General features: G+C 45.1%; 1 protein-coding gene across 6 annotated transcripts in view; it reads left to right on the forward strand.

The window, feature by feature from the left end:
• Positions 1 to 25,000, forward strand: part of grm8a (glutamate receptor, metabotropic 8a) — a 439,481-nt gene that overhangs the window by 194,226 nt on the left and 220,255 nt on the right. For all 6 annotated transcript variants that reach the window (XM_079494665.1, XM_079494666.1, XM_079494668.1 and 3 more), the window contains exon 2: positions 1 to 13. This exon is cut by the window's left edge and continues 204 nt beyond it. In XM_079494665.1, coding sequence (XP_079350791.1) covers positions 1 to 13 — 13 coding nt within the window. The remainder of the gene's footprint in view (positions 14 to 25,000) is intronic.

Below are 25,000 nucleotides of genomic sequence, written 5' to 3' on the forward strand. Positions count from 1 at the left end.
TCCAGAGAGGCCGGTAAGGAGTGCGTCTCAAATTGTTGCTGCTTCCTGGATCTGTCGTTTCATATTAAACGGCCGCCAGTGTTGTGAATTTAGCCGAGCCTCCATGTGGTCCATCTCCCTGAGTGGTGACTGGTGAGTGATGGTGGTTCGGTTGAGCTCGGAGAACAAGATGTGAACAAGATGTCACACCTCAAGTTCTTAAGTTTATTACACACACAGAGAATATACAGTACTGGACACATGATGTGACCGGAAGATTAGAGACTTGGTGAAGAACAGAATGAGTGGGGATTTGGGGAACATGCAAACCAGGGCCTAAGCCATGTCCTGTATAGCCAGGAGCTAGTTCAGGAGCTTAACTCCTGTTTCCTTACATGAGGCAGCTTGAATTATACTGTATAAAATGCACACCCTAGGCATAACGCTCATAGGTCACATGATGTACGTACAAGTACCAGACATGACATGCGTGTGTGAATGTGGGAAGTGAGGACGCTGGAGCCGACTGTTCACCGCTTCAACCTCCCAATGTATGAATGAATTGTAAATTCAATTCACATTGTGTGTGTGTGTCCATCTGGAAATACACACGCGCGCGCGCGTGTGTGTGTGTGTGTGTCCATCTGGAAATACATATTTTCAATAATGCCATACTGTATATTGTGTGTGTATATGAAGCCTATTTGCCATGAGAATCAGCACTAACTGCGATGTGGCGTGAAGTTTGTGTGCGTGCACACGCATTCTCGTGCAGGTGTAGTGTACTGTGTGCCTATCTGCCTGCTTGTCTGCTGACGGCATTGCATGACAGCAGTCATTCTGTTCTCCGTGGCGGTAGAACACAAAAAGAGGAGACAAAGAGATCTAAGATGGTCACCACGAGAGAGAGAGAGAGAGAGAGAGAGAGAGAGAGAGAGAGAGAGAGAGAGAGAGAGAGAGAGAGAGAGAGATAGAGAGAGAGAGAGAGAGAGAGAGAGAGTTATGTAACACACACCATATTATGCATTATTTCACAGATGCTAGGTGAAACAGAGGGGGGGGGGTGGTTGTACAGAATAATGATCTGAATACTACTAGACACGCACGCACACACACACACACACACACACACACACACACACACACACACACACACACACACACACACACACACACACACACACACACACACACACACACACACACACAGCCTGTTCTCCACGGGGACTTGATAGGTGATTCGTGATTACATTGGGATTGCATTGTAATGATCGCAGCTTACAAGACTCTTCACATACTGATACTAAACATCCATATTAATTGGTCCTAAATCGCCTACTTGTGATTCCAGACATACTGTGTGTGTGTGTGTGTGTGTGTGTGTGTGTGTGTGTGTGTGTGTGTGTGTGTGTGTGTGTGTGTGTGTGTGTGTGTGTCGCCAGGCATCTTTCTGTGTACACAGTGTCATGTTTCATGTAATTAACCCTGATCGTCGGAGGTTAATGAAAAAAATAAAATACAAAGGCCTGTTTGGAAGAGATTTATAGTTGGCTTGAATTTAGAGGCAACACGGGGTCCATTTAATGATGGAACATAATGTAACACATGGCAGAGTCATTCTGCTGGGCCCTCTACTTTCTATACATACGGTAATAAAGCCCAGCCCATCATTTCAGCGGTCTGAATTACCCTTTTACCGCACACAGACATAAACAACCAAACAATGGTAGAATTTGGATGGAGACACACGTGTGTGTGTGTGTGTGTGTGTGTGTGTGTGTGTGTGTGTGTGTGTGTGTGTGTGTGTGTGTGTGTGTGTGTGTGTGCGCGTGCGTGCGTGCGTGCGTGCGTGCGTGCGTGCGTCTTTTACCACAGCACGCACACTTGTTCGAGAGAGACATTATGGAGCGAGGGAATTGGAGTATTTAAATGTTTTTTTGTACAATATAAGTTTTAAGTTCTATGGAAATGGTAAACTTGCCTTGATGTCCGTCTGTTACTGTCCAGCTTAACCCATTTGAGATCAGATTCTAAAAATGTCTTCTACATCCTGACAGTTTTCTGAAAAAGCTATGTTTCTATGTCAGTCGTTCTTCGATTTTTCAAAAATAGCAGACCTACAAGCTCGTAGCGCGCCACTCGGTGGCGCGCTATGAGCTTGTAGATCTGCTATTTTTCAATAGCTAAAGCATAACATAATGCTAACACCAAAAGGGGTTCCCGCCCAGGCCCGTCTGTCTTTTCATCACTGTGAAAACGGGTTGCCGCTCGGTGCCTGGGTGTGGACCGTCCGGTTGTAAACCACAGCTTTAGAATTCTGTTGCAAGTTCTTGTAAGTTGCAAGTCATCACGTTGCAAATCCTTCCTGTGATTTTACCTACTGTATATAATTAATTGCATTTTTATAGCGCTTTTCTATGCACCACGTGCTTACTCAAAGCGCTTTGTCCATTCATTCATACATTGGGAGGTTGAAGCGGCGAACAGTCGACGCCAGGGTCCTCACTTCCCACATTCACACACCAACGGTGCCTGGCAACCAGGTGGGGTTCAGTGTCTTGCCCAAGGACACTTCGACATGTGGACAGGAGGAGCCAGGATTCGAACCGCCGACCATTGGGACGACCTGCTCTACCTCCTGAGCCACAGCCGCCCATATATAGGCGGGTTCGCAGTGCACTCACACTTCTTGCTATCTAAATCATAGAGTATTCATGCTATTCATGTCAGTGGAAGTTGCTCAGTGGCGTTTTGAAGCACCCGGAAGGACCGTCTCAGAACGTCTACTTCCGCATTTGACCACCACATTTTGGTGGTCAAATGCGGAAGTGCAACCGAGCGCTCAATGTTAAAGCCCAGCTGCACGGGGTTTCCCAGTCATGAATCCACGGGTCCGCATGCAGTCCCTCCTCTTACCACTAGGGCCCAGTGCTTCAACGTTGGAGCGCCTCACTGGCCCCTTGATCTAAATCCATCTGAATTCAACACAACACTCAAATTCAACATGGTAGATGACCTTGCCGAGAGACACAGCATTGAGGCTCCAGAAAATAATTAAGGATCTGGCCCAGATTGTTATCTATATAATATAACTTGTGCTTGTAGGCACCAACATTTTTAATTGTTTTAGGCTCAGATACGGCAGATAAACTATTTCCGTTATTCCTATTAACCAGTAAGATGACTCCCTAAAGGTGCACGCATCCACCTCGTTGACGGCAGACTGCTGGGCGAGCGCCGGCGCTTTGGCATGAGAGGGTCAGATCAACATGGAATTAATTCTGTACTGGCCATATAAGGAGCATGTCTTGAGTGTACAGGGTTTGATAAGGTCAAATCAACACTGTGGAATGTACTGGAATTGTACTTTCATTACATTCACAAATATAATATATATATGAATGTGTGCACTATAGTTCATGAATGAGTTTGCTTCCTACAGATGTTTTAAGTGACATACTGTACACGACCCAATATCGTTTCCAACTGGCATGCATCATCGTCTTTAAACTTTATACCTTTATCTATATTCAGTATGTAAATGTGTAACTTATGATTCATAGCAACATTTTCATGTTTGTCTGAGTAGAACCTGCTTAACATTATCACCAGTGTCTGTGATGTGACGGTACAGGATAGTAGAATCGCTCGCGCTCGCGCGTGTGCGTGCGCGTGTGCGTGTGTGTGTGTGCGTGCGTGCGTGCGTGCATGCGTGTATACTGTGCGCACGTCCATCAGACACTGTCTCTCCTCTCCACTGCAAGACGTTAATGTTGAACTGAGAGGAAAGCAAAGAGAGGAGGAGAGAGGGAGAAATAATTAAACTGTTATCTCCAGATGCATTTAATTAGTTCCCTATAGCTCTGGCTAATCTTCAGACCTTGTTCTCACTCAAGTTGCCATCTTTTAAGCCATTTTGGGCGGGAACCCCTTTTGGTGTTTTAAACATTATGTTATAATTTAGCTATTGAAAAATAGCAGATCTACAAGCTCGTAGCGCGCCACCGAGTGGCGCGCTACGAGCTTGTAGGTCTGCTATTTTTGAAAAATGCTTTTGAGGGGTTACTGATTTTTGGTCTTTGACATGACATTTTTAGTGATATAACAGGTATTTCAGAAAACTGTCAGGATTTAATTTCGACGTCGGGCCTAAATGGGTTAATTGGAGCCAATCCTCTCCCTCCACTACTAGGTGATCCATCGTATTATCCCCGTTATACAACATGTCTTATAACATGATATGGTCTGAGTATGTATCATGTCAGGGTCTTATATATACTCGATAGGGTCTTATGTCCCTATCATGTTAAGGACTTATATACTTTAACTTCAACTTTAAAGTATTAAGGAGTTGAGTTTTATGCAAGCTTCCTATACGAAGCTGTCAGGAAGAGTGAAACATATGACAATTGCAAAATGGTCGTGCAATATGCATGCCTGTCGTGCATGTTCATGCCTGTTCTGCATCTGTTTTTGATTGATTGATTGATTGAAATATTGATTAACAGTTTGCAGAATTACAGTACATTTCGAGCACAAACTCAATTTAGCTAAATATCAAACAACAAAAACAATTATACTGTATAGTTTATTCCGCAGTCTCTTACACAACATGTCAAATAACAGATATCAAAATGTCAAAGGCATGGGCATGGCACGCCCATTCCTTCAAGACATGAACCAACTAACTCTTCCTACTCACTTAGATGAGATGCTGTCTGAGCCTTCCCTAAAACCCCGGACAATGCTCCACAGATCCCAGATTCAGCTCCCTCTTGGTTCCTAAACTGTGGGATCAATTATTCCTCATTGCAGTCAGAACTGCAGAGAGAAATTTCTGACATGGTCTGAAGACTTACCTCTTCAGACTCCATACCCCCCCAGCCCCAACCTTTGGGGCTGGGGACCCTACAAGTACTTTGGCTATGTCTCGTGCCCCTCCCCTCATACCCTTAATAATAAAGAAAATGCATCATATATACCAGATACAATCGTAAGGATCATGGCCTGGTTTTGGAACACAGCAGGTGGATTCAATCTCGGTTTGATTGGGACACACCTGCTCTGTATTTGCTTTTGACATTGTCAGTGAATAAGCTCTTCTCGCTTACATATTACAATGTAACAAAAGTAGCAAATATATTCTGAAAAATATTCGTTATTGTGCTTCTACTGGATTAGGCCTATGAGTTATTTATTTATTTATTTATTTATTACACATTCAGAAAATGATCTGGCAACCCCCCGGAATAATGAATTCTTGCCACATCCTGGGAGAAAATACCAACAAACACACTCGCCAGTTGGTGCTTGGTTTCATTCTCAGTTAGTGCCTGCATGCAGGCCAAGCCACACACCATTGATAACATGATCCCGTATAACTTGTTTTCAAGCTGAGCTCTGTAAGTAGCATTTGCTTTTACAGCAGCCTTTTGAAATTCATATTTCAGGAGTCTGTACAATATTGCTCTCTGGACCCTCACTTAAAAGCAAAAATTTTCTTCCTACATTGTAACCACACTTAAAGGGGAAAACCACCCATTTTCAACATTTTACTATGTCATTAATATACCTTAGAGCTGTTGTGTGGAAATAATAAAAAAGTTCCCCCATTCTGTGTTTCCTAGAACTGTAATTATGAAAAAAATCATTAACATGGTGAAACACATCTTGATGACATCATCAAGATGTGTTTCACCATGTTAATGATTTTTTTCAGACCTCTAGTTCTAGGAAACACAGAATAGGGGAACTTTTTTATTATTTCCACACAACAGCTCTAAGGTATATTAATGACATAGTAAAATGTTGAAAATGAGTGGAATGCCCCTTTAACACGAAGCCCACCGGAAACGTAGTAACCGTAGATAAGCTTTAGTCTAGCAGCCCGCCATAACCGCAGCCTACGTTTTCTATAGGCTTTATATTCTTTAATCCATGTTTTGATCGGATCGCGTTAGCATCCCAGTGTAAAGTGTGACAGTGCACACGGCCATTTTGAAGATGCGCGCGGCATCCACTTGCACTATATGTGCTGCTTTCAATGGCCTGTATGAATGTCGTTTCTGGTGAAAACAAGGTTTTTCAACGCCGACAGCAGGCGCTGTGATACTCGCGTCGGGTTTTTTCTGCACCGAGCGAGAGAACAACCAGTCAAGACACCACACACAGCATTACGTCATCGTCAATCGTCAAAATAAAGGTTGAAAGGGGAAAAACCTTGTTCAATGCGCGATAAATAGATGAATTAATCCTGGCGGGCAGTGTGTTAAATGTAGAAACAAGGCTTGTTGTTACTTAATAATCACAGCTTCAGTAGAATGCACATACTCGCACATATTCACTCAGACTATGTGCTATGGCATTTATACAGGGCATTACAGCTTCAGTGTGGGTGTTGATATCAACCTGATCAGGGCAGCCATACCTGAGGCCATCCTGGAATCGGGGAAGGTCCGCATGGCCCATTGTGTAACCCAGGGACGGATTATCCCCCACGAGGGCCCCTGGGCCGGTAATTCTTGCAGGGCCCCCATAGCGCGCGTGAAATGTTCATCTTTTTAACCTAAATTTAACAAAATCAATGGCCAACGAAGGGCCCCAGGAGTCATTTTCAGGGCCTCAAACCCAGTGCCGTGCAGTCCAATTTCCCTGAGGGGCCCCTGAGAGCCAAGGGCCCCTGGGCCACGGCCCCACAAGGCTAATGGCTAATTTGTCCCTGGTGTAACCCCTAACTGCTCTCTGGCACAGAGTATTAATAGTGTCGACTGCTCCTAATAGTAATAAGATGACTTGCAGAGGGAAAAGATCACACACATTATGTGCAAATGTACTGTGACAAAAATAACCCGAAGGAGTGAGGACTGAATGATTCTTATTTTGATCATGAGTCCTGAAAATGCTTGATACGTCATGTCAAAACAGTCTTGCAACATATACTGTATAGCCTGTAGAGACCCTTCTTAACCATTGGTTTCCATGTTTTCAGTCTCCGAAGGCCCATGTGCAGTAAATGAGTGATGGTGGTGTTATGGTCCGACTCGCTAAGCAGGGCTCTATGCGCAGCGTGCACCTGTGCCTCTAGGGCAGAAGAGAAGCATTGGTCCAAACCTGTATCCCGCCTGGAGGCATTGTGGATCTGAGACTTGTATCTAGTTAGAGTCATTCTTTAGGGGAGACATGGATGAGATCCCCCAGCACGATCACAGCTGCATCTGGGTTGGAATTCTCCACAACAATGAAGTGATCGATCAATTGCAGTGTAGCTGACATGAGCCACGTTGATGGTGCGTAGACTGCACACAGGATGAGAGAGGACAATTCCCTGGGCAGGTATAAAGAGCACTTAACTGTGCGAGTATAGCCCATTATTTTTACCCATTTCTCTTCTCTGAATTTAGTCGTTTAATTCCTCCTTTGCTCATTTCTGTGTTGCTACTGCTATTGTTACCTACTGGCTCACCTGCCAGTGAGGAACCCCCACCGGGAGCATGTAGCGCTTACAGTACTACTCTTCTCGATCGACATTCCCCTCTCACAGGCACCACCACAGCCAGTAGGAGTGCGTGCAGTAACAGTGATGATCACCCTCCCCGCTTGGCTTCACTAGTACAATTGTGTTCGTATAGAATTGCTAGGCCAAACTTGATGCATTGCGGAGCATTCAAACCACTAGACTCTCGGGTGAACAGGTAGTTCACCCCCTGTGCCGCCCGAGCATCCCTCTCTCTCAACAGTGATCGATTTCAATTCCGGTGAGCCTGTTTGCGAGACAGAGTCTGTCATTAACAGTGCCTCAAACACGTAGCGTTGTTCTTAGTAGTTAGTAAACACAGAAGCACCAGGGAGGAAGACTAAGAAAGGTTAGGAGCCAAACCGAGTTCCTGTTTCCACACAGAAAAGGAAGTGGTGCCCCTAGAATGAGTTCCCAGATTGACTAAAAAGTAAAATCACACCTGTGTGAAGTGAGTGGTGCAACTCTGTGTGGGCTGTGGGGGTCCCCGGTGGGGTCCCCGGAAGCTCCAGACCCCCAGGAACACGCCCAGGGGGGACAGCCCGGTTCCGGCGAGCCACCCCGTGTCCGAAATGGTTGAGAAATGACAGAGTTACTGTGTGGGGGTCCCCAGGGGGTCCCTGTACTGTACTGTACTGTACTGTACTGTACTGTACTGTACTGTACTGTACTGTACTGTACTGTACTGTAACACCCCAAATCATACAGTTAGTGTGTGTGCGTGCGTGTGCGTGTGCGTGCGCGTGCGTGTGCGCGCGCGTGTGCGCGCGCGTGTGCGCGCGCGTGTGCACGTGCTGGTAATTGGTTTGTGTAGTGGTTTGTGTGTCATTTGTCCCAAGGGTTGTCGGTAGGCCTGACACTCTGGACTGCTCTATGTGTTAGTGTGTGTCTGGGTGTGTGCATGTGTGCATGCATTTTGACTGCCTAATCAGCCAGAAGAAGGTAATTATCACCTGAGTTCCTGTGTGAGTTCTCAACCCATCTGGAATGAGCATATTATTAGCACTTTCCTCTGACATCCCCCAAATCATAGCGTTTGTGAGAAAACTTGCGATTGTATCATGAATGTATCGTACTCAATAAGTACAGTACAGCACCACTCAGTTCAGACGGGTCTGATTTTTTCTTTTTATATCCCACAATTTTGTAACCCATTTATTTTGCTGTAATCCTGGGTGCTATTTCTCCCTCTCTCTGGGGAGAGCCCCGAACTGAGCTCATGTTTCCTTCAATGCATGAGTGAGTGAGCAGGCCGCTTCTTATCACCTGACAGTGGGGAGTTTCCCTGCTAGGATGTAGCGTGTGGAAGGAACATGGTTCCTTTCCCCTCCATGAGGCGCCCAGGCTGGCCAGGGGGAGGCAGTATAGAGACCAGGATTACTGCATGTTCTAGGGGACCCGGGGAGAACATACAAACACCACACAGAAAGGCCCTTTCCCAACCCAACCTTGGGTATATGGGCTCTGGCACAGCATTCCTGGCGGGAATCGAACCCGGTCTTCTATCATGTGAGCCGACAGCACTACCGACTGCGCCACCGTGCCCCCAGCTTTCTTAACAGTGTTGCAAAGTGTAGGATTTCAAACAGTAGTACTCCCAGATTTCTTGGCACCGGTTTTTAGCCTATTGAGCTGAGAGGGCCAAACAGGAGAATCTCTGATTCATCAGTGTTAAATTGAAGTAAAGTTGGGGACATCCAACTTTGCAGGTTAGCTAAAGTAGGCCTTGAGGGAAGATTAAGAGTTGGAGTTATGGATAGTGTCCCTATTCTGAGCATGTAGTAGACATTCAGCTAAAATCGGCGAATATTCAACAAAAATGGCCAATCTACAAGAGGGAAAAAAGGAGGGGATCAAGTATAGACCACTGCGGGACCCCGGACCATGAAGTAGGGTCCAGTTAAAATGTGTTTTGGGGGGGCACGGTGCACCTCACAGCTAAAAGGTCTTGGGTTTGATTCCCAATGGTGGGCGCTGGGGGCGTGCTCTCTCCTCCGCGTCATCAGTGCCCATACAGGGTATGGGGTTGGCGAAAGGGCCTTTCTGTGTGGAGTTTGCATGTTCTCCCCGTGTCCCCTAGGGTAGGTACCCTCACAAAAAACATGCAGTAATCCTGGTCTCTAAACTGCCTGCCCCTGGCCAGCCGGGGCGCCTGATGGAGGGGAAAGGAACTGGTTGGAATAACGTGTTCCTTCCACGCGCTACGTCCAGCCGGGTAAACTCCCCCCTGCCATAGTTGGAGAAAAAAAAGCGGCTTGGACGCTCATGCATTGAAGGAAGCATGAGGTCAGTCCGTTGCTCTCCCCAGGTTGGAGGAGGGAGTGTAGAGCCCAGCAGGATTACATAGACAATTGACACTGGGTGAAAAAAAAATGGGTTACAAAATCGTGGGATAACAATTACAAAGTCAAATAAATAAATAAATCACATTTTGCTGACATGGCATCTGTGTTTCAGACCACGTTTATGTTTATAATGTAGGAAGAATGCTTTAGTTTAAGGCATAGTTATGAATGTTAAACAGACCCCGTCAAAACCTTGATCTGAAACTTGATCAATAATCCACGCAGTTAAATATGATATTGAAAAAGTGGTACCACCAAAGACGTGGTACCAGGGTGGTGCCAGGGAGGCACCACCAGTGACACTTTGGAGTGCTCACCACTGTATGATCATATCAGAGTAGAATGCATTGTGGTCACGGTCGGGTCGCAGCAGTCTGTCTCTCCTGAGTCTGGAGGGTACAGCCTCATTTATACTTCGTCACACGCAACACAGTATGAATTAAGCATAATCGTCTTATCTATTTAGTGGGTTTTCAGTCCTCAAGGACATATATGGCCAATTATCCACTAGTGATGCCTCCCAGACCGTGAAAAATCTCTATTCCCTTCAGGTCCATCTACAAAGGGATTGTAACAAGTGTACCATAAGGGGGGCTTCCATTATGGGCCATATATACTCCGAGTCCTGTCACACTCCTATTCATTAGGTACACAAAATATACATAACTATCCAAGCATGACTCTATGACAATATACATCATAAAATATAATGGTCTTGGTTCTTAGGTTGTCTAAAGCAGGGGTTCTCAACCCGTGGGTCGCGACCCCTCGGGGGGTGGCCAAATAATTTTAGGGGGTCGCCAAATTATTTAAAATAAAAATAAAAATAAAGATTAAAAAAAAAAAAAAAAAATCACGATTTTTCAAAAATAGCAGACCTACAAGCTCGTAGCGCGCCACTCGGTGGCGCGCTATGAGCTTGTAGATCTGCTATTTTTCAATAGCTAAATTATAACAATGCTTAAAACACCAAAAGGGGTTCCCGCCCAAAATGGTTTAAGGTTATTGTAGCAGTCAATTTATATTGGGGGTCGGGAGGGGGCGGGGCGGGGGTCCCGAGACATTGCCAAAGCATTTCCGGGGGTCCCCGGCCAAAAACGTTGAGAACCCCTGGTCTAAAGGCTCATTCATAGTCTGGATTTTCAGTGGTGAGGTGACCACAGCTCCGGTGGTGAGCTGACCACCGGAGCTGAAATAACGTTGAGCGGTGGTGAGTAAAAACAGATAGAAGGGCTGGGGCGGTGGCGGTGGTTTGCTCTTCACCACGGCTCGTGACGTAATGTTGTAGTTCGGTGGTCACCTCACCACCGAAAATCCAGACTATGTATGAAACTTTAGTATGTCACAAGTACTGCGTCAAAATCGTACACTAAGTGACCAAAAGTCAGTGGACAGTGGCCACCCTTTCTAATTAGTGTTTTTAATTGGTGCCCATTGTTCCTGTGAATGGACATCCTACAGCTATATTGACATTCTACACCAGGGATTCCCAAACTTTTTCATGTCAAGGACCCCCCAAAATGATACTCATTAGCTTGTGGACCCCCCCATTTGAAAATATATGCCAAGGAGCCCCATAAGAAAAGGTTTTTACGAAGGATTTTTATTAGGCTACAGTCCCTCATTTAATGGCATTTCTATCTCTGGGACCCCAATGTTTATTGTAAAATCAAAGTTAATTTAACTCTCTGAGTTGCAGAACCATAAGGGTCCATTTGGCTCCTAATTATCATTTAGTCCTTGAGAGAGTTCCAGGGGGTTGGGCTAATTTATTAAATTAGCCCAACCCCCTGGAACTCTCTCAAGGACCCCTAGGGATCCCCGGACCCTACTTTGGGAACCACTGTTCCAATCCTCTTCCAATACACTGACACCACGGTGCGTAATCAGCGCCTCAAACTGTGACTCCGCCCCCCCCCTCATTGCAATGCAATTTGCGGCATTTTCAAAACAATATTGAGCAGAGTAGCGATTATCAAACGTATTTGCAATGCCTTACGTTGAAAGATCTGTTGCCCGTAGACAAGGCACGCTACCTCCGCAAGTTAGATAGCATCGGCATAGATGTTTGTCCGTATGTGATTAAGGATTGGACCAAGTTGCATTGGCAGCCATAGAAAATTCTTACCCCAGGCTAAAACCGGATGTGACGTTTTTGGGCGTTCCTGTCTAGCTTGGTGTCAGTGTATCTAGCGGGAGGCCATTTCCAATCCCCCTGTGTCCCCAAGACAGAAAAGGTTTGTTGAGGTGAGCTTGTCCTGACTGGCCTTCCCCTGACGTTAACCCTGTCAAACACCTTTGGAATGAACTGAACAAATCCAGGCCTGATCACCCAACATCAGTGTCTGACCTCGCGAACCTCTTCCTCTCTGGATCGATCTCAGTTGAACCTGCTCAGCATTTTCATTTTTAGAAGCCACAGAGCATGATCCGATGTTAATTGTATAATATAAGTATAATATAAGTTTCTTCTTTTTAATGCCATTCAATGTTTGTGTTGGCACCGTTTGTTTTACATCACCATTACATCACCTAATCAACATGAGTTCGACTTTAATATATTAACGCCCTCTTATTTTTTTGTCCATTTGGTAAGGTTATAATTATTTGTACACTTGGACCATTTTTTAGTTTTTCAGTTTTCCCGGCTCTACAAGACTACAAGACTGGTGCGTCTTTCAAAGTGATCGGCGGGATGATCGTTGTGAAGAATGATATTCTATGATTTTTTTTCAAAGAATAGTGAAAACACACGGAATGGCTGGCAAGGGCAGCTACAGACGATGTTTTAACACTGGCAATATGACTTAATGAGTTACAAAATGACGTAAGTTTTCCCTTCATTGTCAATGGCGTTTCTTAAACAAACATTGAACCTGTATATAGGAGGGGCTAGCGCCCCTCAAAAGTATAAGCCATGTCAGTCTCAAGACTTATGTGCAGGTCTGCTGTATAAACTCTGACTGACACAGGCTAAACGTTCCTGGTGGGGTGAAACAAGGACCCGAATATGGGTGTGCGCGTGAGCCATGCGCGTGTGCATTATTCTGACCCCATTTTCTTTCAGACAGCTTCTTCTACCCAGACCCCAAAAGTAATTTCAACAATGTGTCCACTGCACTCTACACAAAGCTGCGTGTGCGTGTGTGTGTGTGTGTGTGTGTGCGTGTGTGTGCGTGCGTGCACATGTGTCTGTTTCCAGGGAGTTGGTCCCTGCCTGTAGAACTTAAAAGCTCTCTCTAGCCTCCATTTCTGTTCTGCTTCAGTAAGTTGAGCTTTTCTCTGCTCCTGTGTTTTTTTGCCTCCACCATCCCTCTCTATCGTTCTTTTATATGTCTTTGAGTGCAAAACCTTCCTCTGAGAGCAACCTCGGAAGGTAACCGCAAAGCAAACTAACACGCACGCACGCTTGCACACGCACACACGCACGCACGCACGCACGCACGCACGCACGCACACACACACACACACACACACACACACACACACACACACACACACACACACACACACACACACACACACACACACACACACACACACACACACACACACACACACACACACACACACACACACACACACCATCTCATCTGGTCGCTGCATTATTTCTTCATTTCAATTCAATATAAACCCGTTTCACTATAATTCTGTTTTCAAATGAGAAAAATAGAATGGAAGTTTAAAAGGCAGATATTCATCTGTTCTATTCTCCAAACAGCAGTATTTTGATGGAGGTGATTTAGGAAAAAGTAGTAGTAGTCATTTATTTAATCCCAGAGTAATGTATCAAAGGAAAGAAATGTAACTTTGATCTCAAAACTTGCTGATAATCATAACCAAATCAGTATGGTACCAAATATACAGTAGTTTATCCTCTCTCTCTCTCTCTCTCTCTCTCGTCTGGTTTGTGATTGCGTGTGGTGTCTTATTTACCCAGCAGAGACTGAGGTAGCAGAAGGCAGTAATCACGGTGTAAATTATGAAACAGATTGTAATTTAATGTAATTTGAGTTCTGTTACTCACAAACGCAGAGAAGATTATGTTGACTGCCAACATGTCACTTGCAGACACTTTGTGTATTAGTCTCACTTATTTCATTTTATGTATTTAAATGATTTGCTTGTTTACCGCCTTTTTCACCCAAATAATATAATGCTTAAAGGAACATTCAGTGATTTGGGTGATTTGGAAAACCACCCAGTCCGCCCCGGTAACAAAATGTGCACATGCACGCTCTACAGTGGGGGGAAGTGCAACAGGCCAACAGCATGTGCACCAAGGCCCGCCCCCACTCGATCCTGATTGGAGGAAGACCCCTCTCATCCTGATTGGATGGAGGCTTTGCCACCCGCCACCAAAACTGAAACTAGGGTTTTTTGACCCCAGGGGCTCACTGGGGACAGGGAGGAACTCCTTATATGGTCAGCACACTCTATAGTAGGGAGGATTATCCAGAAAAAAAGAAAAAACAAGTGATATTTGAATTAAGTCAAATCACTGAATATACCTTTAAAGAACATTTAAAAGAAGGCTGATACCGTGCACAAAAGGACATCATCCGTCCTGAAGTTCAAGTTGAAGTTGATTCTTGGCTTCAGCATTGGACGCAAAAGGTATCTGTGACAAGTTGGGAGTGAAAATGCATTGTTGGAATCAGGAGCCAGGCATTTTAAGGAGAGGTGCACACCACGGCATATTGTACGGGGTACAGGCTTTAGTTTAGACATACTATTGCATACTATTGCATCACGGAGCAGTGCATGTTCAACCGCATGATTAGAATCTGCGTGTGCACCCCATTGTACGTTCATTTTAATGGTGTTCTTGGTTGTTGTGTTGTCTCGATGATTTGACTGTTGTGTTCTTGCATTACTTTCTTATACATCAATCAACATAGAAGCTTTAGTTTACAAAGTTTACACTCAGGAATAAGGACTCTATAAAGTGTAGTGTCATAAAATGATAGGATTGGAGGGAAGTCGCAGAGAAAGGTGCTTTGCAGGAGCATAGAAACCAGGTGATTATCCAGTGTGCCACCTTGAAACAGGGACATGATGAATCATGTGGGTGATCTGCCTAAAACTCCCTCCTCGTCTCACCTCTCAAAGGTGAGCGCTTCCTTACGTTTATCATCATCTCACCTGCTCATTTATCAGCCACCGTGCCCCTGATTACCTGTCGCACAGAGTAACTTCTCACATGCATTACGCCAACCTCGCTTACACAGTCAAATCCTCAGTGGTCATTTCACTTTGAGAGGGTACATACATGGACCCGTAAGGGTACATACATGGACCCGTAAGGGTTCATTGTGCGTTCTGAGAAAGTGGCGAGGTCCAGTGCACAGTGTCTATGGAGAGGAGTGACTGCTTCTGTTGAGAAAAGTTTGACGTTCGAGCGCTTTTAAAAGTCACACAGAATTGTTTTTTTTGGCAGAATATGACTTGTTGTTACTATGAAAACGTGCAATTCACCCTTTGTCAAGTCCCACCCGTGGTTGTGCCCCTCTTCGCACCCATTGGTTGCCGTTTCGTGGTTGGACAAAAATCCTCTCTCTCCATCCACTACCATTGTTTTTCAGTTGCTTCATATTGATATTCTGTGCACTCGATTCTTATTTTAAACTTGGTGTCAGTAAAAAGGAACATCACAGGTGCAGCATGGTGACTGGGCATATCATGTTTGTTTTTAGTTTTTTCCAAAAAATATGTTTTAGCAAATTCAACATAAACAAGGTGGAAACAGGGCGGAACAACGAGCCAGGGCGCAACAACGAGCATTCTGGTTAGTCAGTCAGGGAACAATCAGAAGGCTGACAAAATCCCCTTACATAGGAAAGCCCCCATATATGGAGCCCAGGTCTCGTGACATCACTATGACATCTGTGTCATAGTAAATGCGATCTGCTGTCGCAATTAAGCCCATATATGGAGATCCCTGATGTCATCAATGTCGGCCAGTAACTCCACATCTGACCTCAAACCTCAAACCCTTAGATCTCCATATGGATATATATGTCAGAACCTGTTCTGACATTCCATATGTTGATCATTCCCCATCCATCCTTCCTCTTCGATGTCTCCCTTTTGACTGATACCTGTCCATTTCAAACTCTAGACGGGCCTGCCCCAAAGTTATTAGTGCAGCCGGCGAAAGCTAGAGTTCTCAACAGGCCCGAAAAGTCAGGCCCGGCCCTCATCAAACCCTGTACACTCAAGAGAATGTCCCCGCTACCACCCTTAGATCTAAAGTCAGGCCCGGCCCTCATCAAACCCTGTACACTCAAGAGAATGTCCCCGCTACCACCCTTAGATCTCCGTACATGGAGCTGACCTGTTCTGACATTCCATAGGTTGATCTGACCTCATCAAACCCTGTACACTCAAGACATGCCCAGCAGTCTTCCGCCAACGAGGCGACCCTTAGGCGACTTACTGACAGTGGACAATTCCCCTGTTTACATACATTCATAGTTATTATTATGTTTAGATTTATTTGCATAATAACAATGTATTTGATTGTTAATATGCTAACTTGCAGCTGCAAGTTTGCGTTCTTACTTTGACCAGTCATTTTCTATCTACGGTGCTTAACTCCACTGACTCCCAATTGTCTCTGTTCCCTCTGAATTAGTGCATGAACATAAACACGTATATTCATTTTTGGTCATGATAAAAAAATGAACACCGGCCTGTTTATGCTATAGCTGGGACCATATGGCTTTGCTGTTATGAATTAGCCTGGCTAATAAGCCAGACTCAAATCACACTGTCGTGTGGTATTTTAGTCTGGAGATGCTGTGTATGGATCTTGTTTCCTGGGGGGCGGGTTCAAACATTTTCTCTTTGACGCAATTGGTCAGAGCTACTGTCAGTCAAAGGTCTCAAGCATTGAACGTCACTGTACCAAAGCCCGCCCATATTGCATACCGTGTCCCGATTGGCCACACCAGTTCTCTGGTGTAGGAAATGGGCGCACAATTGAGCCTCTCCAGACCGTAATCCGCCGGCAGGCAATTTTTTTTTGCCAACGGCTGATTCGGTCTGGCTTATTAGCCAGGCTAGTTATGAATGGCCTGTTTATGCTATAGCTGGGACCATATGGCTTTGCTGTTATGCATGAGCTTAGGGGCTCTCTACCCAGCATGCTCTGCTCAGACCAGATGTATCGCACACAGAGAGACAAATGAGGCTCTGCCAGTCCAGCGACTTGAGCACCGGTGCCGGGACACGCCCTGGAAGTGTTCCCTCGCTCTCGGGGCAGGGGATCATGAATCGGACCTAAATAGACAAACGCGTATAAGTCAGCCACATTCACAGGAATGGAGCACAAAGTGACTCTCGCAGACAGAAACACATCCTCTTGTCCTCTGTGTTCACCATCTCCCTGTGTCCCTCCCTCCCTCCCTCCCACACACACGCACGCACGGCACACACGCACGCACGCACACACCGCCAGTGTCAGACTGATTGATGTTGTACTGGGAGGCTGATTAGCCTGAAGTGAATGGGGCAGAATTACAACTCTGTTGGCACAGCAATTCCATTGTTGCTCTGACAACAGTCCATGTCAGGGCGGAGGGAGAAGAGTCATTTACTATCCATCCCGTCTCTCACTCCATTTCTGTCTATCTGTGTCACTCTTTGACCTGTCTCTGATTCAGTGTTTCTGTTTCTCTCTCTCTCTCTCCCTTTCCAATTGTCTGTCCTTATCTGTCGGCCGGCTATACTTTATCTACAATTTCCAATTCGCAATTTAGGCATTTAGAAGATGCTCTAATCAAGAGGGACTTACAAGTTCAAGAGGAGAGTGAACATTTTAAATGTTAACGTAAAAAGAGTGCAAAGGGGAAAAATGGAGTGCTTCAAAGTAACTACAGCATACCATGTATACGGCAAAAACCTCGTAACTGTCTAAACTAAATTGCGAGCCAAAAAAATAATACTCTATGGCCTCTTTGGCAGTCTGCCTAATCTTCTTCTCTGCGTGTTTGAGGTGAGTTCCAATCAACACTGCAGTTTGAATCAGACCAAAGAGAGCTCCCAGAGACCCGCATCATTTGACCCACACGATTTGACTTCCAAACTTGCATCGGTACTTGAGGATACTACAAGGTGAAGGGAGAGGGATCCACCCTCCATTTCAGGGATTTCTGCTACACCAGAGTATAGCAGGATTGGTTTAACAAAACAGTTCAGAGCTATGTGTGTGTTTGTTTGTTTGTTTGTTTTGGCTGGGCTCACCACAGCTCTTTGATGAAGCACAGCAGAATCTGATCTAACCCTGTATAATTGAATAGACTCTCAGCAGCTGACACTTCCTCAATTCCTTGGCAAACACCCTTGTCTTGTTTTTGTCTCATTCTGTCTCTCAGTGGCCCTCATTCTGTCTCTCAGTGGCCCTCTCTTAGGGCAGGCGCCAGACTGACTGTGGCGTGCCGCGAATTGTCCGCTCACTCACACTTCAGTTGAGCGAGGATAGAGAAACCCAGATATTCCCAGAAAGAACAAAATAATAATAAACACCAACGTATGAATCACTCAAGGTGGAAAACATTTGTTTGCATGTTTTTGTTTTGCATTCCAACCCAGATGTGACACATGGTTAAATTATTCTGTATGCGATTGACACTGGCACACCACCCTTCTCCAGTTTGGAAAATACTAAAAAGTCCATTGACATTGCCTCATCCGCCACACAGTTGACGCTGTTTTGCTTATTTCCCCCAAAATGATTTGCCCTCTGTTTCTGATCTCTATCATTCTACCACTATGTTTGTGTTTTCTCGTTTGACCTATTTCTTTATTTTCTTTTTACCTGCTATAGCCCAACCGAACCCTTGTTTTATTTGTAAATGGTAAATGGTAAATGGTGCATTTATATAGCGCCTTTATCCAAGGTGCTTTACATAGATTGTGCTTTACATTCACCCATTCACACACACATTCATACACCGATTGCAGCGGAAGCCATGCAAGGTACCAACCAGCACATCGGGAGCAATTTAGGGTTCAGTGTCTTGCCCAAGGACACTTCGACATGTAGACAGGAGGAGCCGGGATTCAAACCGCCGACCCATGGATCATTGGACGACCTGCTCTACCTCCTGAGCCACAGCCGCCCAGTTTGTCAGTTGTACATCCAGACATATGCATTGAACCGTATATGGCACTGATACATTTAACACGAACAAACAACATGTACAACTCCTACAATGTAAATAACTTTTACAACCATTCTACTACAGTATAACTACCAGTTACGCCCTGAGGCGTCTTACCAAAGGGCGAGGTCACGTGCACGCATCCGCCTGGGTGACGGCAGACTGCTGGGCGAGCACTGGCGCTTTGGCATGGGGGTCAGACATGGAATGAATTCTGTACTGGCCATATATGGAGCGTGTCTTGAGTGTACAGGGTTTGATGAGGTTAGATCAATATATGGAATGTCAGAACAGGTCAGCTCCATATATAGAGATCTAAGGGTGGCAGCGGGGGCAGTGTCTTGAGTGTACAGGGTTTGATCATTGATGAGGGCCCAGGTAGGGCCGGGCCTTCATTTTTGGGCCTGTTTTGAACCCGGCTGGGCCGGCTGCCGGGCGCACTAATTACTTAATTTGGGGCAGGCCCGTCTAGAGTTTAAATGGACAGGTATCTGTCACGGTGGCAGAATGACTGAACCCAAATGCAGAGCAGAGTAGTTTCAAAAACAAAATATTAAAGGAGCATTCAGTGATTTGGGTGATTTGGAAAACCACCCAGTCCGCCCCGGTAACAAAATGTGCACATGCACGCTCTACAGTGGGGGGAAGTGCAACAGGCCAACAGCATGTGCACCAAGGCCCGCCCCCACTCGATCATGATTGGAGGAAGGCCCCTCTCATCCTGATTGGATGAAGGCTTTGCCACCCGCCACCAAAACTGAAACTAGGGTTTTTTGACCCCAGGGGCTCACTGGGGACAGGGAGGAAATCCTTATATGGTCAGCACACTCTATAGTAGGGAGGATTATCCAGAAAAAAAGAAAAAATAAGTGATATTTGAATTAAGTCAAATCACTGAATATACCTTTAAAGCAGAAGGCAGCTTAGCTTACAAGCAAAGTAAAACATGCAACTTGCAAGCAGTAACTCAGGAGAGCCAAACTGTTCAAAAATACAAAAGGGGAAACTAGGAAGTCCAAAAAGGTCAAACTAACCAAAAGCACAAAACATAGGAAGTCAAAAACCTTACGAGAACGAGAAAATTCCAGGTATAGTCAATCACAGGAAAACACCAACATGGAGCACCGGACAATGGATTATGTTCTGACAGTGTGAGTGTGGGATGAGTCCAGTCTTATAGTGAGCAGGTTGATTGTGGAAGTGTTCACAGGCTTGTATTGTGGGCATGGCTGGGCTGGGGATGGAGTGGGAACAGGTGTGTGACAATGACTGAGGGTAGGAATGGAGAGTGGGAGTGGCTGACAGGGAGACATGGGGCCCTATTTTGCGTGTCTTAAGTACCAGGTCTTATTACTTAACTTAAGACCTGGAGGCGTGGTCAATGCCATTTGGCTATTCTGAGTGGCCAAACATCATTGACCATGCCTCCAGGTCTTAAGTTAAGTCATAAGACCTGGTTACTTAAGACACGCAAAATAGGGCCCATGGTCTGCAGACCATGACAGTATCAGTCAAAAGGGAGACATCAAAGAGGAAGGACGGGTGGGGGAGGATCAACATTTTTTCAAGAGAGATGTTTGAGGTCAGATGTATAGAGTTTCTGTCCTAACATCTACAACTGTTACAACTGACAGCTTTGAGCCTACAAACACCTATAACTTCTATATCTCCTCCTACAACTTTATACCCTCCTTATGCTGCTCGTATTCCTCCTCTTGCGTTTAGTCGAGGTGAAACCCCATCCGTTTTCAAACCTTTGCTCCCTCCTGTTATTCTTAAGAGAGACGTGAGTTCATGCAGGCTCATATTATGTCTCCCTTCTTTCTCAAGAAAAGGTTTCTCTCCTTTGGTTATGATTGGTTGAAAATAGTGTGTTTTTTGTATTTCAGGCGAGACACCTGTACATTAGTCACGCAAGCCCTATTATGAATGCACACGCGTACACACACACACACACACACACACACACACACACACACACACACACACACACACACACACACACACACACACACACACACACACACACACACACACACACACACACACACACACACACACTCTTTACTTGTGCTTACTCTCTCTGATGCCCACACATGCCTATTTAAATGCCAACGTTAAACGTTTGAAGACACACATCTGTTCTCTCCTCCTTCACATGAGTATGTATGCAGTTAGCATAGAGGAAGCTTGAGCTTGTATCAGCTATTTTCAGCGAGCGACACCATCCAGGATGAGACACATCTAGAAATCCGATTTCAATCGCATTTCAAGCCATGGTTTCAACTTGTCTTTTTGACTTGATCAATCCAATGTTGATTCCAACGTGGATATAGGATTTGGACTCTGTATGTGAATACTAACATAGCCTTTGGGCCCTATTTTGCGTGTCTTAAGTACCAGGTCTTATTACTTAACTTAAGACCTGGAGGCGTGGTCAATGCCATTTGGCTATTCTGAGTGGCCAAACAGCATTGACCACGCCTCCAGGTCTTAAGTTAAGTCATAAGACCTGGTTACTTAAGACATGCAAAATAGGGCCCTTCGTCTCTCCCACTTGCACGTTTAGAATTTCACTTTAATCCCTCAAACCCACTGCCCTCCTTTAAATTCCCCCCCCACATCCCCCCCCCCACGGTCTCCTTCTCAAACACAGACTATATTATCTCTCAGTCTCTTTGAAGTAACTTTGTGTTTAGCTCCAGATGCTAATTACTGCAGAGATTTAATTACATGGAGCGTGTGATTCACACTATCTCGTGCCTTTTTAAAAGAGTCATTGTATGCGGGTATATATGGATGAAAGGATCCACACAGACAGTGTTCGAGTCACTGTGATACGATAGAGCTATAGAGTTGCTGTGTGTGATCTGCAGTTACTGGTGAATCGGTCCCTCGCTATTGTTGCTAATGGCTGATTTATATGCAGTCGTGAGCCATTGTTGTTCATGGAAATAGCCCACAACAAAGCTCACAACGCGGCGCTATAGATCGGCTGTTTTCGGTGCGTCGATACTGGCCCAAGAACTGCATCAGTCTAACTCTGTATGTGTAGATAATTAGTTGGTTTTCATAGATTTCGCTTCCCCCTTGCCCCCCTTCTTCTTCTTCTTCTTCTTCTTCTTCTTCTTCTTCTTCAATTCCCTCCCTTTCTCTCATGGAAATAACAAAAATGATCTGCTTACACAAAAACTAATTTCACCTGCTCATTTGCACCTGCATCCCATGTCAAAAGGGACAGTAGTTGATTCTCATTTGGATTAATACTGCAGGACATAATGAGCGTGGATTCATTGTGTGTGTGTGTGTGTGTGTGTGTGTGTGTGTGTGTGTGTGTGTGTGTGTGTGTGTGTGTGTGTGTGTGTGTGTGTGTGTGTGTGTGTGTGTGTGTGTGTGTGTGTGTGTGTGTGTGTGTGTACACATTTTGTACACATAGCGTGTGACGCAATGTGGTTGTAAAATACTGCACTATACTATTGTCAAAGTGATGTAAGGTAATGAGTAATGTATGTCTTTTTTCACTGCGCTCTCTCTCTCTCTCTCTCTCTCTCTCTCTCTCTCTCTCTCTCTCTCTCTCTCTCTCTCTCTCTCTCTCTCTCTCTCTCTCTCTCTCACTCTCTCTCTCTCACTCTCTCTCGCTGTCCCTCTCCTCTGTTGCCATGGTAACAGAGTGACAGGGATGGAGTGATGAAAGTAGAGGAGGTATGTTGTGGAAAGAGTTGGGCTGGTTGTAAACTGCGTGCGTGCGTGCGTGCGTGCGTGCGTGCGTGTGTGTGGGTGTGTACAGTATATTCAATTAGTCACACAAGCACATAAATGCATGCACGCACGCACGCACACGCACACGCACACGCACACGCACACGCACACGCACACACACACACACACAGTAGTGTAACCCAGGTATCACTATTCAGATATACTGCATAGCTCTCATCCCTGCAGGTTAGATCATTAACACCCTCCTGTTGAGATCCTGGCTGTGCTGTGTGTGTGTGTGTGTGCGCGCGTGTTGCGCCGCCTTTTAGTGTAGCATAATGAGTCAGCTCTGCGCGGACATCATTGACAGGTGCACGTCATAATGTTATGACATGCACTAATGTGATGTGACTGTATGACTAAATGACCACCTGCGGATGCAATGCAGTTCTAGTTTGACAGTGATTATTTTTTTATCTGCTTCTATTCTTAACTCATAACTCATTCAACGCCAGCTCGTAAATCACAAATTACCACGTGTACTGCCAGCCTTTTTTTTTGCCGTGGGTCCCTGGCACTATACATCTTTTCCAATGGACAGACAAATCAATAATATTTGGGGGTCCCAGACATGAAAGTGTTTGAGAACCAAGGCGTAGCAGAGTTATAAAAGCTTTGTAAAAGCTTTTTCAGTTTCTTTTTTTTAAACTTCTCTCAGACAGTCTGCTGTGTAAACTGGCACAGCAAGGAGTTGAGCCGGACCAAGGTATAGTTTCTGCTGTTCTATCTGTCTGGATCCACTGAATGATCCAGCGAGTGTTCCCTGTGGACACAACTACTAGTGGGGGGGGGGGTTGCACTGGTACTGGAATCAGGATGATCAAAGAGGGAGATGCAGCTATCGACAGTACAGCCCCAAGACCCCATGTTTGGCTGAAGTGGTGGAGAGCCTCAAAAAAGACTCCAAGCTGTTCTACTTCCTAATCACTGCTATGCTGGGCCTGGAGCTGTATGTGGCCTGTGATATCTGCACTGGAAGAAAACTGACATCGGTGACGTCTTGCCTTCAGTGGTCGGGTCTCTTACTTACTGTGACACTCACCTCACTATCGGTCCCCTGTCTTTAAGAAACACAAGCTGGTCAAAGGCTTCACCCAAGCTTCAGCATATACTGCTCATGTCACGATTTGATCTGAGCTGCAGCAGAAAGGACTGATAGGGACAGAAAGAGCTTGATATGAGTCAGAGAATTCATGCAGAGAATCCAGTACAGAGAGAAAGACGTGAAGGGAGAGCTGCCAACTTGTCAGCGTGAGACACACCACAAATGACACTCTTCACTCGTATCCATCCACCGACTATGGATATAAATAATACATTTTATTTATTTCAAGTAAAAAAATAATAATAAATACGGGTGGTGACTTGAAGGAGTTTTTTATAATGAGCTCATTTTTTTTTGCCATTTGAGAGAAGACGATCAGAGGTGAGGGAGTGGATCCCAGAGCCCCGGCAGAAGCATGCAGTGTAGCTGAACTGAGGAGGAGACATGCTGAACTGAAGCAACTCTCACACGCAAAGGATCACGGTTACACCTCAATCTCAAGGACCAGTGTATACACACACCTAGGGCCCTATTATGCATGTCTTAAGTACCAGGTCTTATTACTTAACTTAAGACCTGGAGGCGTGATCAATGCCATTTGGCTATTCTGAGTGGCCAAACAGCATTGACCACGCCTCCAGGTCTTAAGTTAAGTCATAAGACCTGGTACTTAAGACACGCATAATAGGGCCCCTAGTCAGTAGCAGTGTTTTCGTCGACTAAAACTATGACGAAAAATGTTCGTCGACTACCTTTTTCCACTGATGAAAACTAAATGGAAACGAAATGAAAACTAAGCTATGATGACTAAAATGAAGACTACATATACTGACAATTTCGATCGACAAATAAAAACTAGACTCAAACGTTAGGAAGGGACTAGTGGACAAGAGATCCAGTATAAGTCACTTTACACTCGGTTGCATGCTTAAAATAGCCGATCTACAAGCTCTCAACTCGTCGCAGTGCGACGCGTTGTGAGCTTTTCAGCAAGTGTAAAAACAGTCATTACGACAGCATCAAGGCCCGTCAAAATACATTTTAGTCGACTAAATCAACTGTAGATTTAGTCGACTAAAACTAGACTAACACCAAAACATTCCGGGTGACTGAAATGTGACTAAAACGAAGTGAAAACTATTCAAGAGACTATGACTAAAACTAAAATCTAAATGTGCTGCCAAAAACAACA

This window comes from Electrona antarctica, assembly GCF_951216825.1.
Source record: "Electrona antarctica genome assembly, chromosome: 23".
NCBI lineage: Eukaryota > Metazoa > Chordata > Actinopteri > Myctophiformes > Myctophidae > Electrona > Electrona antarctica.